The sequence below is a fragment of the Aythya ferina genome (assembly GCF_964211825.1).
Source record: "Aythya ferina genome assembly, chromosome: 5".
NCBI classification, from domain to species: Eukaryota; Metazoa; Chordata; class Aves; order Anseriformes; family Anatidae; genus Aythya; species Aythya ferina.
Window position 1 is genome coordinate 28,009,904 of NC_140301.1, and position 14,408 is coordinate 28,024,311.

Below are 14,408 nucleotides of genomic sequence, written 5' to 3' on the forward strand. Positions count from 1 at the left end.
CTGGACAGGTTGGAAGCAGCTATTTCGTGCTCTCTGTGGCTGAGACTTCTCACAGGTGTAAAGCATTCTGGCAGGTTTTTTATTCAGGCAGAAGCTGAGCTTTTCCTTGACTCCTTCCTCTGGAGCCCAGGCTGCTCGCTCCCTTTGTAGCCACTGGATTTTCTGATGTGCATGGCCTTCATTAGCTTCTCAGAAAATAGCAGTTTTAAATGGTAATCCCAAATGCTTGACGTCAGTTTGTATTTATGCTCTAGTCAATTTTGGAGCTAAAGACTCTTAAATATCTGGTAATGCTGTTTGTTTGTACCGTTGTGTGGCATGCTGTCCTGCTTTGATGCTATAATGAAGAAGAAGGAGAAGGAAATACAAGCAGTTTGCTCTTTAATAAAAAGAAGTAAACGTATGCAGTTGAGGCTATCAATATTTATTAAATATCTGAGTTGAGATATGCAGTGTTTGTAGATTTCTGGCCTTTCAAACCCAGGATACTTTCCAGTGCAGAATTTGTCACTGACCCCCTTTGAAACATACCTATGCTGCTGCTTTGGTATGGCTCCTCACCTAGTATGTGGGGGAATAAGAATAACAGCATTTGCCTTTATCAGTTTTCACTGAAAGATCTCTAAGTGAAATAAATTCCCACTTCAGGCCTTGAAGTAGGTCAGGATGAGCCCAAAATACGATTGTCAGGGAGCTGATGGAAATGTTCTGACAGGTCCAAGGTGGTCTAGTTGGACCTGGAAAGGAAGTTTAAAATGTTGCCCGGTGTGAGGAAAAGTGGTGACCGGACAAAATGTTAAACTCCCAACTGTCCTCTGTGTGACAGCCCCTGGAGCAGTGGGCTACCCACAGGCTTGTGGCTGATACAAGTCCCTCAGCTCTTCACTGGAGATGTCAGCAGCCACCTGCATGCAGGCTGCCCATATGCAAAGCTGGCACGTGAAGGGGCCATCAGAGCTGATATGTAGCATAGGTCTGTTGTTCAAAATAGGACTGATTTCCCTCTCTGTGCTACATAATCTCATCATCATCAGAGTACTTTTGGGTAAATATTGCTAGGGGCAACAAGCCATGTTAGAGGCTAAACTGAGGTGACCATCTGCTCTATCAGCTCATGTTGTTGCAGTTACCGCAGAGCTTATCTACATCGCCCCTTCTGTTGTCAGATCCCTCATCTGATGCCACATCTCTTCCTATTGCTCTTGCTTCTCCATCAGGTCCTTTGGCAATCTGTCCCTTTCTGTGCCTTAAGACCACTGCAAGTCCATGTTGTGATCACAGCTACTCTAAGCTTCCTTTCTGGATCCCTCCTTTGGCAGCTGAACACAAATGGGCTGATTATTGATGAGCTGTGGCATCCATTAAAGCCCACAGCAGCTGCAGTTCTCAGTGCTTTGGAAGCTCAATGCAGAAAGCATTTTACACACTTGCCTTCAGGCACAAGGACAGCAGTAAGTTTGCAATTAATTTCCAGTGCCTTTGCTATAACATCCACACAATGGTACATAATAGGCTTTCAGGGCTAAATTCAGCTAAAAGGTTCTCCTGTCAATCTCTGAGTTTCAATGTGTGCAGAATAATTCATAATTTCAGCTGATCCCTCTTATAAATGCACACGGAGTGTATGTGTGTGTTTACATGCGCAAACATGGCCGATGGCCTCAGCACTGTACCACTCACTGACTGCATTGTAAATTTTACAGGCAGAGAAGAGCCGTAACCTGCTTAGCTGCAAACACTGCCGCAGATCATCTGCACATGTCCACTCTGCCGCTTTCCTGAACACCTGAGATCCAGAGAAGAGCCAAGGTGAAGCTCCACATGCCCATGAAGCAGGCCAAGAGCCGAGACAGCAGCTCTTGACCTTACAAGCGGTGTGCCTGCAGCTTTTATGTAAGTTACACAAGTTGCCCCCAGGCCGTGTCCACCACCACGGCTGCATGTGAGCTCAGGGCTGCCCCCACAGCAGGCCCGAGGCCTGGCCTTGGCTGCTGCCATCTCGGTCCGTTAAAGCCCACGTCTCTGCTTTATCTTCCACTGCTTCTGTCCTCTCCTTCCTCTCCACCTCACTAGCTGCCTCCTGGCAAGGACTTGTTGAATTTTAGGGTTTTGGTGTTAGTTTGGACCTGGTGATTTAATCGGTGCCACGTAACAACTTTTCTTCCTGGCCAAGTGACCAGCAACGCAGGCCGCCCCTGGCCACAGGAGACTTGTGCTCCCCTTCTGCTTCTCATGTTCCCTGCCAGCCACTCTCCTCCTTTCTCCCTGGCAGACACACAGCAAGCAGGGAAGGCAGGGACATCAACCTCCTCTGTTGCTTCTGTTCACACCCAAAGGAGAAAAACTTCACACACATTGTTCTTGCTGTATCAATCCCACCTCCCGGTGCTGAGTAGTGCTCCTCGTTCCCCTGCATTAACTTCAAGCATTCTGTAATCATCAGACCAGCTCTTCCTTATATGCCTGGCCTGTATGTCCCACCAGCTCAGCCCCTTCCCCTGAGTGTCCCTGCTGTGCTGGTGCTGATGTCCCGGATGCCTGTTTCCCATTACTCATCCTGTGCACAGGAGGTTTTCCTTCAGCTGGCCTGCCAGAACATACCCTTCTCTCCATTCCAGTGTGTCTTGCCAGCCCTACAAAACCCAGCAAATTAGATCATCTGCATATCTATTTCACATATTTATGCGTGAGATACTAATCCCCACATAGTGAAAGGGTCATGTGTACAAAAGGGGAAATGAGGACAGCAGCATTAAAGGGAGAAGTAGGGTGAAGGTGGGTAATGGCAAGGGCAGGGCAGATGTCAAGGATGGGAGTTTACGGTGTTGGGAAAAAATATTAGAAAAACAAAACAACAGCAAAGCAAATTATCACTAAGAAGTCACATCAATGCTCTTTCCTTGCTAGTTCTGCATTCAAGCTCCTGCTCCCTGTACCTCTGCCTTCAGAGCAGAGACCACGTCCTCCAAAGGGCCCAAGAAATGTGTAGAGTAATAAAAAAGCAGCAGACACCCCTTTTCTGTGTGCCTTTTGCGATAACGGACACCTCTCATTCCCTTTCACCGTCATGCCAAAGCTGCTGTGCCCCGCAGACCCGTGTCTCAGGGTAACCCTCGAGGAGCCCTGGCCAAGCACCCAGCCTGGGCCCCTGGCCCTGCGCAGCTGGGAGAGCTGCCTCGGGGCTGCCCCACGCAGCTCTGCACCCTGTGGCTCCCAGCGGGTGCAGGACTCGCCTTCCAGGCTGCTACAGGGACCCCCACAAAAGTCAGCTCCGTTTCCCATCTGTTACTTCCCTGGGGCACAAAAGCAGGTGAAATGTCTATTGGATGCCACAGGAACTGCTCAGGCTGCAGTGGTGGTAATGTAACGCTTAGAGCAGCAGAAAGATCTCCTCTCAGGTGAGAGAGGTGGTTTTCTTTTTGTTTGTTTGTTTTTGTTTTTTCCCCTTTAAGGGATTCTGCAGCCAGCCAGTGACCTGGGGATGTGACAGTTGGGTCTCAGTCATGTTTTCACACGACGCAGACAGCAGATGCTTCAGAAGATTATATTTCTTCATGTACATTGGGTCTCCGGGGAGATTACATGTTCAGGGTCAAGGGCTTTCGGGGACTGGCTCTGCAGCCCCAGAGGAGGATTTTTCTGTTTCCAGCAAAAGATATCTGTAAAGCACAGGGCATCCTGCCAAGCCTTCTGTATGGAGTCAGCAGGAAATGCTGCTCCCGAGAGAGATTTTTACCTACAGCTCTGTCAGGGATAGCTTTTATTATAATATTAGCAGTTGATCAAATATCCCACAGCGCCACAACACCTTACAGCCTGTGTATCAGGGCTGATCCTGACCTGGGGAGCAGCACTTATTGGACTGCAAAGAGGTTATTCATGTGGGGAAATATCGTCTCCCTCTGTAAAGGCAGGCAGCAATGGGCACTTTATAGTGATGCTGTGTTTTTGAAATGCAGATATCTTGGCCAGCTCAATCACCAGCTGGCCAGCACAGATTTTGCAAGGGAAAGAATTATGTCCAAAGATGCAACAAAAGCCCTCCTGGGGTCTTCCTTGTGCACACTGACAAGCCAGAGATGATCTATGCTTTTAAGAGGTTTCATAAAGAGCCTGCCTCCTCCTCCTCCCAGTCCTTCATGACAGTTAATCGATCTGCTTGAGATATTGAAGGATTACGACTTAGCCAGCCCTACTAGAATGGGAATTTCAGATTCCACATGTCTTAGGAACACAGGGCACCAGTCTCTCTGAAAGCCAGTTCTGGGAATATCCACAGCTACCAGTAAAATCCCAGTACAGCGACGGGCACTGCAGGGTGCCCTTCATCCTGCAGCAGCTGCCACGTGCTATGGCCCCCTGTCTTGCCGGGAAGTCACTTTAGCCGTGAGGAAGGATGGGCCAGGCTGCCTGCCACGATGTGCTTCTCTGGCACCCAGCCCTCCCCATACTAGGCAGCAGTGGCATGGTGTTACCCAGCCTCAGGGGGCCAGGACATCCCTGTGACATCTTCTTCAGGAACAAGGGGTCTGCAGTAACTCATTGAGCTGCCCCAGTGAGAAAACTGAACAGAAGCACCACGTTTGGCCATGGCGTTTGGATCCAGATCTAACCTCTGTCAGGCTTGGGATTGAGTGAGTTTCTGAAGGGTATGCCCAGGACAGAGTTCTTCAGAAGCAATGTGACTAATTTTCATGTTACTGATGTCCTCCTGCCTTCGTTTATATGAACAAAGTCTTGCTCTTGTTCCACTCCCTCAATACCACAGCATTGTGGCTAACGGGGTGGCAGCAGTTTCCTTTTTCTTGCTGTTCTGAACAGGCAGAAGGGGGATCAGTGGTGCTGATAAGCAAGTGAAGCTTGTAATGGCGAAGAGAGGGAAGGAATTCATGCCTATCCCAAGCTATTTTTTCCGTTTATTTTAATATATGTAATTTTGATGTTATCTGTTGACTTAGATTTTTGACAGATTGCAGGAAAAGAGCCTATGTGCTACTCTAGGCATTTTTGGCAGATCCATAGGAAAGCTATCCAGTTAAGATCAGCAGTTAACCCACAGCAAAGCCTAATCTCCAGCCAAAAGCTTAATCCAACAGAAACCAAACATCTGCCCTCCTCAGGCATCACAGGATGGAGACAGAGGCCTTGGCTGCTGGGGTGGCTCCAGGATTGTTCCTCTTCTGCCTCCTGCCTGGCTGCAGAGCAGGGCACGTGCGCTCGCTCCGTGGGTTAGGTAAGAGATGGTGATGTGGGGTGGCAGATGCCAAGCTCTCAGAAACACAGCTACAAAACCTCAGAATGAACCATACATAGATCAAGCACAATAACACTACCCCTCCCTTGCCCTGTAAAACCTTCTGCTATTTCTGGCCTTTCTCTCCAAGAGTCTCTTTTCATACACAGCAGATTGAGTCCATTATCTCTGGAAAAAAAAAAAAAAAAAAGAGTCTGCACACTGCTTTTCTTTGCTGTATCTCATTCCTGACCTCTGCTGCTTTTTTTACTATTCTAGTCCTGCCTTACAATAGAAAATGGAAAGCCCAAAGATTTTTCTTCACATCTGACATTCATTCATCCTCCTCGTTTCTTTTTTTTTCCCTGTTAGATTAACAGCAGGGAGAAAGAAACAGTAAAAACACCACAGTCCATATTTTTTATACCCAAAAGCCTGATTCTGTTCTTAGTCTTACTTTCTCCTTGTGTACCTATATTCACTTCACTGACCTTATTCTGGATCCTTACCAACTTAAAAGGGAAATAGGGTGATATACTTAAAGAGTATTTATTTTAAACACTATATTATGAATTAAGACAAACAAGTCTCATGCTCATCTGCCCATTTCCCAGCCCTGAAAACTTGTGTACATTCCTGAGCTTATCATTCAAGCCCAGATATTTGAAAAGTGACCACAGATTTAGAATGACTCAAGTTTTATCAGTCTGGGACATTTCTGCCCTGTTTTTGAGATGGCTCCAGTTGAAAGCATGACAGCTGTGCACCCTTGGGGCTGAAAGTATTTCAAGTTGGAAGCCTTAAAATCAAGCCAGCTCAAATCAGAGGCTTTTAAAAATCATTTGGCTTTGGTATCTGAGTCGGCAAGTCCCTGCTGCGAGGTGATGGATGCAGGCAGCTCCTGGTGCAAGCTGAATGAAGGCCATTAGAATTAAACCTTTGGTGCCATACGGCTGCTGAATCACACATCCCAGGATACACCTGTCCTTGCTGATGCCATGAGAGTGCAGCTCTAATGAATGCAGGATGGCTCCATCTTCTGTCGTCTCAGAGGCACCTTTCCTTATGGTGTACTTTATGTTGCAAGGTCAGGAGTATTCTCATTTCATGATTTTTCCCTCTTGGGTGTGAAAACTCCTAAGGTTTGGGAAAAATATGCCCTGAAAGGCTGGAATAGATTGGACTGACTGAGATGCTTCCTGCAGATTTATAAATCTATATTCTAAAGACCATCTAAAACAATAGTTGAATTATCTGACAATTAATAGGACCCTGGTTCAGCAAAACAGCTAATCTTGCCTTCAGCTTCTTGCTGTACAAATGTCCTATTTTACTCCAATTAAGTATATGCTCAATGTGCTGCATTGTTCATTTAACATAATATGCTGCAGTGATTTAAAAAATAGCTGTGACACTAAAATCAATCTGCCGTGGGTAGTCAATGTAGGGTGAGGATAATGTGATCATAGCTATGGCATCATGCCCAAGCAGTGAGCAGCAGACCTGCTTGCCTGGATGCTCTCTATAGTAATTGAGTTTGTGGTTAGTGGAGTCCTGGGGTGATGCTCGAATATATTATTGCTGTGTGCTCATCCCAGAAAAACGGATAAGAACTGCCATGCTTCAAGGTAAAAAATAATCACCACAGAATTAATTGAATGTCTTCTTTCCTCTGTGGGTAAATTCTTCTATAATTATCCTTTAAGAAATCTCTTGCATCTGTTCCTGAACGCTGATGAGACACAGGACATCAGGTCCCTGTTTTGATCTTGCTGGAGTCTGCCAAGATCCTCGTAGGTAGCGTGTGAGAGTGAGTAACGTTCAGTCTCAAGGCATGAAGATGTCTCATTCCTTCAGGGCTGGGGAGAACACTGTAAGGCACAAAGACTCTTGGAGTGGAGACTTTCTTTGGCTTTTTCTGCCCAGGTTTGGTGATTTCTTCTCTTCCAGCCAGCTTCGGAAGCAGTTCAGCAACATCTGGGGAGGATGGGAAAGTCAGGACTCTCTGTTTGGAGCAGTTACCTTTGTAGTCCCAGCAATAGGGCTCTCATTCATGGCTCTAGAAAGGACTAGAATGAAAAGCATGCAAGAGCCAAAGGCCCCAGACTGAAACAATTCATGGAATTAAATGTTCCAGGCTTTGTTTGCTTGCTGGTTTGTGTTTGTTGTTTGAAATAAGAGCTACTGGGCTCAGTTCAGCTGCTGGGTTATCAGAGTGATTAATCTGCAACATCACAAAGTGAAGACTTCTTTTCCAAAAAATGAAGGGCTTTCACTACAATTGCTGATTTGGACATGCTCCTTGGGCAGTGAGCTGAACAAAAATATTCACATCAGGGTTTGTTTTTGACATTGTGCTTGAATGATTTTGTCTCTTTTTCAAGGGCACCACCATTTCTGGCAGCTGCAGAGATGAGTGTCTGGGATCTGCCCTTCTCTGCTGATGTTGTCCATGCAAAAAAGCTCCTCTCTCTGTCGTGTCCACCTGCTCCTGTTGCCTTTCTTCTCCAGTGCAGATCTCTGTGAAGGGAGCAAGGGCTGTACCTGAAAGGAGCAGATGTCCTAATGGAGCCACTAAAACCAGGCACTGCAGGTACTCATTTCACTGCTATCTGATTCAGTGTGTGATTACAAGAGTTGCACAGCGCTCTTTTTCTACTGATCCCTGTGAAGTGCTTAGATCTTTCTGGTGTAATTGCTGCTTCTCAGTGGAGGCTGGCTGCTGTGAAGGATCACAGCACTACTTGCTGGATGTGCGCATCCCCGGAGAATTGGGCTGATCAAAGGGGAACCACTGAACTACTGAATTTGGCTCCATAGCTGGGCACTGAGAAACAAATCTGCTTCACAGGACATAAGCCTAAATGTAGCTCAGGTTTCTGAGTAGCAGGGTATGTTCCAGTTGTTCCATGCTTTTAGCAGGGAAAAGCTGCAGTAGAGACCTGAGGATTACCTCCGTCAGATACTGTCTTCTTTGTGCAATGCTCCTAAAGGCCTGCTGATGCAAAATTTGCCATTCCTTAGCCTACCTCAGCAACCCAGGAGATGTGTGGTGAGAGTGGCAAGGCCTGCTAAATGCAACATTGCTACTGGGACAAGCTTAGCACCTCAGTACACAGAACCTCAAGGCAAGACAGTAAAAAAGGGGTGCTGGTAGGGCACAGGTGAAAGGCAGGATGAGGTTGGGTTTGCTTCATGGAGAGTAAATTGGGTTTAGCATGTACTGGTAAAGATGACAACAACTCCCTGTGGATTGTTATGCTGCTGCTTTGCTGGGTCACAGCCTTCTCATCTAACAGAAACTTAACAGGGAAATGTAAAAAGCCCAAAGACTTGAATGGCTCCTGCTGTCCCTTTAACCAGAAAAAGCTAAATGAAGTAGGAAGCTGATCTTGGAGGGCAATCTGCTTAGATGAGTACAATCTAAAAGTGGAATAATCCCCAAGGTTTCTCATTTTGCTTCCTGTAATTTGGGCAGAAAGCAAATGCATCTGAATTTTTCAAAGCTGTAATGTGCAGGTGGGTCTGTGCTTCTGCCTGTGATAGCAGCGAAGGTGGCTATTCTGCTGTTCTGTAAAAAGGGTAGGAGGTACAGATGCTCTCTTTCAAAGACTCTACATTGGTGCTGAACATTTCTGAAGTGTTTTTGGGGATGGTGGGTAACTCTGAATCCTTTCTCACAGCAGCATGACTGGAGAGGTAGGAAATGGAGAGATGCCTTCTGATTGTCCTGAGAGATAAGCTTCTTCTGCATGGGTGTAAATGTGTGTGGTCAGACAGGTCCTCACTAATACCTGAGGAGGATTCATTGTAATTGGTTTTAATCCTTCCTGAGCAGGAGAAAAAAGGTTAATTGCCTGGGGAGAGGCACTTATCTGGTCCACAGACTGTTCAGAGCAAAGGGGGAGGGAGAATTAACCAGAATGAGAAGATGGGCTAATTTTTCACAGGTCTGTTCTCAGTCTGTTTATTATAGCCAGTGATAACAATTAGGTTGAGCTGAGGAGTTTGTAGGAACAACTGAAGGATGTTTTCTTTTCCCTCTACACAATCCCTACAGCAGATACATCTGGGAGTCTCAACTGAGGTGTCTTTTCTAAAGCTCTGATAAAGTACATATAGAAAATAAAGTATTTTTAACCAGGGCTTCCTTGGGAGATCCTTCTAATTCCCTTTTTGAGATGAAGGAAACATCGAAGAGTTGGAAGAAAATGTCCATCTCCTTTGGGGAGGTAGTAATGGATAGAATACTTCGTTGGTGGTTCCTTTGTATGCTGTTATTGAGCAACCTCTTGGGACTTGAGTGCCAGGAAAGCAGGAGCTGGGCTATAATCACTTTCCAGTCTCAGGAGCACATGGATTGCTATTAAGAATGTGTTACACATCAAGTAGGTATTACCAAGGAATAAGAATATGTTAGGCTAATTAGACACTAGTCTGCAAGCATAAGGTGGAAAACTACTCTATGAATTACTGCCGTGAGTCAGAGTTGTTGCTGTGTTCTCATACAGTGTACTCTCGTAAGATGTTTTCCTTTCACAGAGGTAGGGGAACACTGCTAATTTTAAAGCAATAACTGATAGTTGGAAAACAGTAATGAAACTGCAGAATTAAGTCAATATCAGCAGGCTGATGCTGTTTTAGAAATTAATGATCTGAAATGTTCCAGAATGCCAAACTGTTGTCTGAAGTTACACACAGAAGTCTGTCTTGGGTTACAGGAAGATTTAATTTTATTTATTTATTGTTATTTTTTTGTGGACTCTTTTTCCAGGAAGGAAGTATTTTGCCATTATCATTTGGATTCTGGAGCCTTGCAGAATTACTCAACTGCTGAGTATTTATTTGGTTATGAACTGATAAGGATTTCATCCTGCACCCTTCAAATCAGGTTTTGCTCCTTTTGGTTTGGTTATTAGCAAGCTAATCACCCATTCCCAATTTTATTGTAATTGGTGTGTTTGATGTTAGAGCACTGGTTCTATGAGACTTCGTTTGTTGTTGCTGTTATGCTTCATATTTCTGTAACAGTCTTGCTCCAGCGTTGCCAACTTAAAGGACTGTCGTAAATTAATGTGTAGAGTCTCAGTCTTATAAAGTAATCATCTCTCAGCTTTATTAATCCCTTATTATGAGTTCCAGGGGCAGCTAAAGGCTTAAACTAGAGCAGAGCCCTGCTGTGCTACGCTGGGCACATAATTCTGTCAGTTTCTTTCAGTGCTGTGTTTACAGTCTAAATACGTAAAACCGAAAATGAGAAGGAAAACAGATACCCTATCATTACAGAACTTGGCCAAGGTCACGAAGCAGCGGTGTTTGCACTCTGTTTGCAGAGTGTCCCGATTCCCCAGTGACCAATGTCCTGCTCAAACATATGGGAGCTGTGAAGCTGCCTACAGTGTTGCTGCTTGAGAACTTTGATAGTAAACTGGTGTTTAAGAACACTTCTCTGGATATATAATACTGATTTTTTCAAGTCACGTGGAGAAGATGATGCATGATTAATTTCCAGTAGATTTAAATGTTTATATGAGAAGTGAAGAGGGGAACAGCTGTGACTCCACTGAGAATCGTGATGCAAAGAACTTGCAGGAGAGATGACAGGGTGTCTTAGTTTTGCTTACAAATCTAAACAAGCTGGCCGATAAGATTTGTTTGCCTTGCTCAGTGTCCCCAAACAGTTCTCTGGTTTAACACAGGTACTCTGTTTTTGTGGAAGATGGGAAGGAAGGCTGTTGGTCTGGAGGTAAAGGGGAAAACCTGCTCCATTTGTGGGAGAAAAAAAGGTCATCAAGGCAATATTACTTCTTTTACGACCTCTGGTATCAAAGTTGGGGCTCCTGCTTTTCTTTTTATTTGTTTTTTTTTTTTTAACAAGCAGTACATAGAATTCCATAACAGAGGAGTGGAATGGCAATAGAATTCCTATAGTCATGCCCTCCTTCCACTGAAACCAATCCACAGCAACAGCCATCCTTTCCCTTTAGCCACCTTTACTCAATCGTGACTTCCATTTTTCAAGTCAACTTCTAAAGACAATCTCCACCAGGAGGAGCTCTCTCTCCATCTCATCTCCTCTCCCTGTTCAGCTAGCTGTTAAATAAGCCCTCAGTAGCTCTTGTATGTACTGCTTATTCTCTGTGCAGTTTCTTAACCCCCCTGGACTTCTTAGGGCAGTTGAGCTCCTTTCAGGTTATGACTGAACCACTGATTCTAGCGAATCTTTTTAATGCTACGGTTGTTGGTCATTTCACAACAATTGCCTTCTTGTTATGCACTATTTCTTGCTATGTTTCTCCCGTTTGCTACTTTGGAAAAATGGCTGGAGCGTTATTTTGAAGCTTCACTGTAGCACTGTTTATTAATACAAAAAAACAGCCATGCGATTCTCAGTGCACAGGACTTCAGTAAATGTCCCAGATAGCATTAGTCCATATTTTTCTTCAGTTAGGTTATGGTCTAGAACATAAGAGTATGCAGACAGCGTATCTAAAACACAAACTTCCATGTTTTCTAGCATAAACCAGAGTGAGCTGGAACGCTCACCCTACGGACATCAGTGAAGTCATGTAAGTCTCGTGTTTGATGACTAACTGCCATTTACATTCACATTACAGAAAAATAGCTCCCTCAAAGTCAGCAGGCACTTCTCACGGAGCTGGCGTAACACCATGAGTTTGAGCCTTACATCTGAAGACACAAACCTGTAACCCCAAGTTCTTTATTAACAAATTAGCGTGTGTACCACCCTTCCTGCAGAAGGTTTGCTTTGTAGCTTTGTAACTTTTGTAGCTGCTTTCTATGCAGACTGTAGGAATTTCTAGTTAAAACATGGAAGAAGTTCTATTGTAATAACTGACAGGCCAGTTTTTAAAGTGAGGAGAACAGAGACCAGGCAGCCGGGACACGGTCGAGCCAGCCCTCAGCGCGCCGCCGCCATCACGGCCGCACTCCCGCCTCCCGCCCGCCCCCACGAACTACAACTCCCAGCACGCCCCGCACGCCGCCTGCATTCACGGCTGCGGCCGATTGGCGGGAGCGGAGCCAATGGCGGGCGGGCGCCTTGCCCGGGGGCTGCGCCTCAGTGAGGCGGTGGCGGCGGCGGCGCTTTGAAAAAGTGGGGCCGGGTGAGGCGGGGGCAGGGGAGCGGCACAAAAAGGCACGAAAACGGCCCCAAATAGCCCCAAATGCAGGCAGCTGCGGGCTGGGGCACGAAGGGTTGGTAGCCATAACCTTAGCTGCTGCGTACTTCAGTTTGAAGGCTTTTCGGAGCTACTCGGAGGCTCCTGAAGCGGGAAGCAGTGGATGTAGCTCAGCAAGCCGGGGTGCTCGGAGCTGGCTGCCAGAGCTGTTTTTTTTTTCTGCTGTGTGTACAACAAAATAATATTTACCGTGTCGTTTGGGTCTTCGTGTCCCTAGCTTTGGCTGTTATGGTTCTGTTATTGGTTAAAGCAGAGAGCTCTCTGTCAGCGTGCTTTCCATGAGCTTACCCAGGAGGTTGTCGGGTGCTTCGGGTAGTTTGAATCTCGCACACTGGAGCGTGTTTCCAGGCCCTTGGTCTTCCTGGTGTCCCCTTTTTGCATCCCTGCTCTCTCAGTGCCCATGATGAGCGCTCTCTTGCTCACCAGAGCCCAGCACTGTGCTCCAGTTGATGTGCCAGGTCTAAATGCTCGCTGCCGTTACCATACAGCTCACGTTAAGCTGTTCAGAGATAACCTCGTTGCTTTTCAAAAGAACATAAGTTGCTCCCATTGCTATCCAGAGGCTCATCACAGTAATGTCCAGCTTGCTTCTTTCCCAGAAACCAGTATCATATGGGTGTTGCTGGTTCTTCTGTTCTGATTAGCATGGCCTCATACACAGGCAAATATGAGAAGTAACTCAACTATTTTCTGAGCAGTAATATAACGTAGCATAGGCTTCCTATGTTTATACACACCTTCCTTCCTGTTCTTTGGCAAAGGGAGGGCATAGCTGTCTGCATTGCCATGTTCCAAGCAATTCTCAAAAACTTGTTTGTTTTGCCCTATAGACTGGGAAGTATGGCTGCAAAGAAACTGAGAAGAGCAAAGCTGTCTCAAGAGCTGTGCGAAAGGCTGAGTCGGTATCAGATCACTACCTGTCAGGTGAAAGGGTTATTTTATGGCTTGGGATTTATTTATTTCTTTTAAATATAATCTACATGGAGCTTTATTTTCTGTGGGCATTTCACTCTTCATCTAGCTGCTGCCTTGTAAAAATGTAGCTTTAAAATGGTAAATGACTAAGACGTTTAATCTTGCATTCTAAAAAAACAGGAGGTGCTTTATTTCAGCAGAGGCATGCAGCTGCTACTTGAATGGAGCAAGGCATCCATTTAAGAGCTCTCCACAAAAAAACACATATGCTACATTATCTAGTGCATGTGACTATATTGTAAAATTATACTATCAGATTTGGGTTGATTCACTAATCAGTTCTGAAGGTGTTACGAATGTTTGTCTAAAGACAGCAAGAGGCCTTATATATTTCAGTAGCGTTCATGATAAGTACAGAATCTAGCTGTAGGACTGCTATCTAGAAGATGCAGTGTAATCTGAATGTTTTTCAGGTAGTGAGGACTTCTGTGGGCAGAGAAGTGTTATGTTGCAACTTCTTTGCACAGTTCTTGAATTGTTAATCCCTGATGCTTTGTGCTTTAATATACGAATACAGTTCCTTTTGGTACAGCCTGACTGGCATCAGAAAAAAGTAGAGGAGGTGTAACAAAATACTGCATAAGACAGCACAAGTGGCAAGTCTGGCCTTTGAAATGTATGCTAGTAGTGTATAAATTGTATTAGGGTAGTTCCTAGCCTCAATCTCTGCCTTAGGTCTCTGAACTGTTTTATCTTCTTTCAGGACTTTTTGTGTCTTTCGCTCTTGGAGCTAATGAAAGTGACGGGACAGAGCTACAGAAATGTGCAAAAACTTCTTCGTCAAGTCAGCCTCGCTTGTGCTCCCAAAATGCAGACAGTAAGTTCGTGTTGATTCTCTTTTTAATACTTTGTCTGGGGAAAAAGCTAAATGATGTCACTTATCTTTGTATCTGGGAATGGAGTGATCTCGATTTGTGATGTCTGTTTGACTGCACAAGGTAATACTTTAATATTTAAATCTGTGGAGGGCTTTAGTTTGATACAGATAACTGTTAATA

General features: G+C 45.2%; 1 protein-coding gene across 15 annotated transcripts in view; it reads left to right on the top strand.

Moving 5' to 3' along the window:
• The window catches only part of RAD51B (RAD51 paralog B), a 459,905-nt gene that overhangs the window by 25,610 nt on the left and 419,887 nt on the right, over nt 1-14,408 (top strand). For 3 of the 15 annotated variants that reach the window (XM_084519471.1, XM_084519466.1, XM_084519479.1), the window contains exons 2-7: nt 1,704-1,893; nt 7,618-7,826; nt 10,008-10,124; nt 11,751-11,802; nt 13,266-13,359; nt 14,114-14,227. In XM_084519471.1, coding sequence (XP_084375597.1) covers nt 13,276-13,359; nt 14,114-14,227 — 198 coding nt within the window. In that variant the 5' untranslated portion in view covers nt 1,704-1,893; nt 7,618-7,826; nt 10,008-10,124; nt 11,751-11,802; nt 13,266-13,275. Of the gene's footprint in view, nt 1-1,703; nt 1,894-7,617; nt 7,827-10,007; nt 10,125-11,330; nt 11,354-11,750; nt 11,803-12,289; nt 12,975-13,265; nt 13,360-14,113; nt 14,228-14,408 lie in introns of those variants that run through there. The other 12 variants (XM_084519474.1, XM_084519480.1, XM_084519473.1 and 9 more) reach the window with 11 other exon arrangements.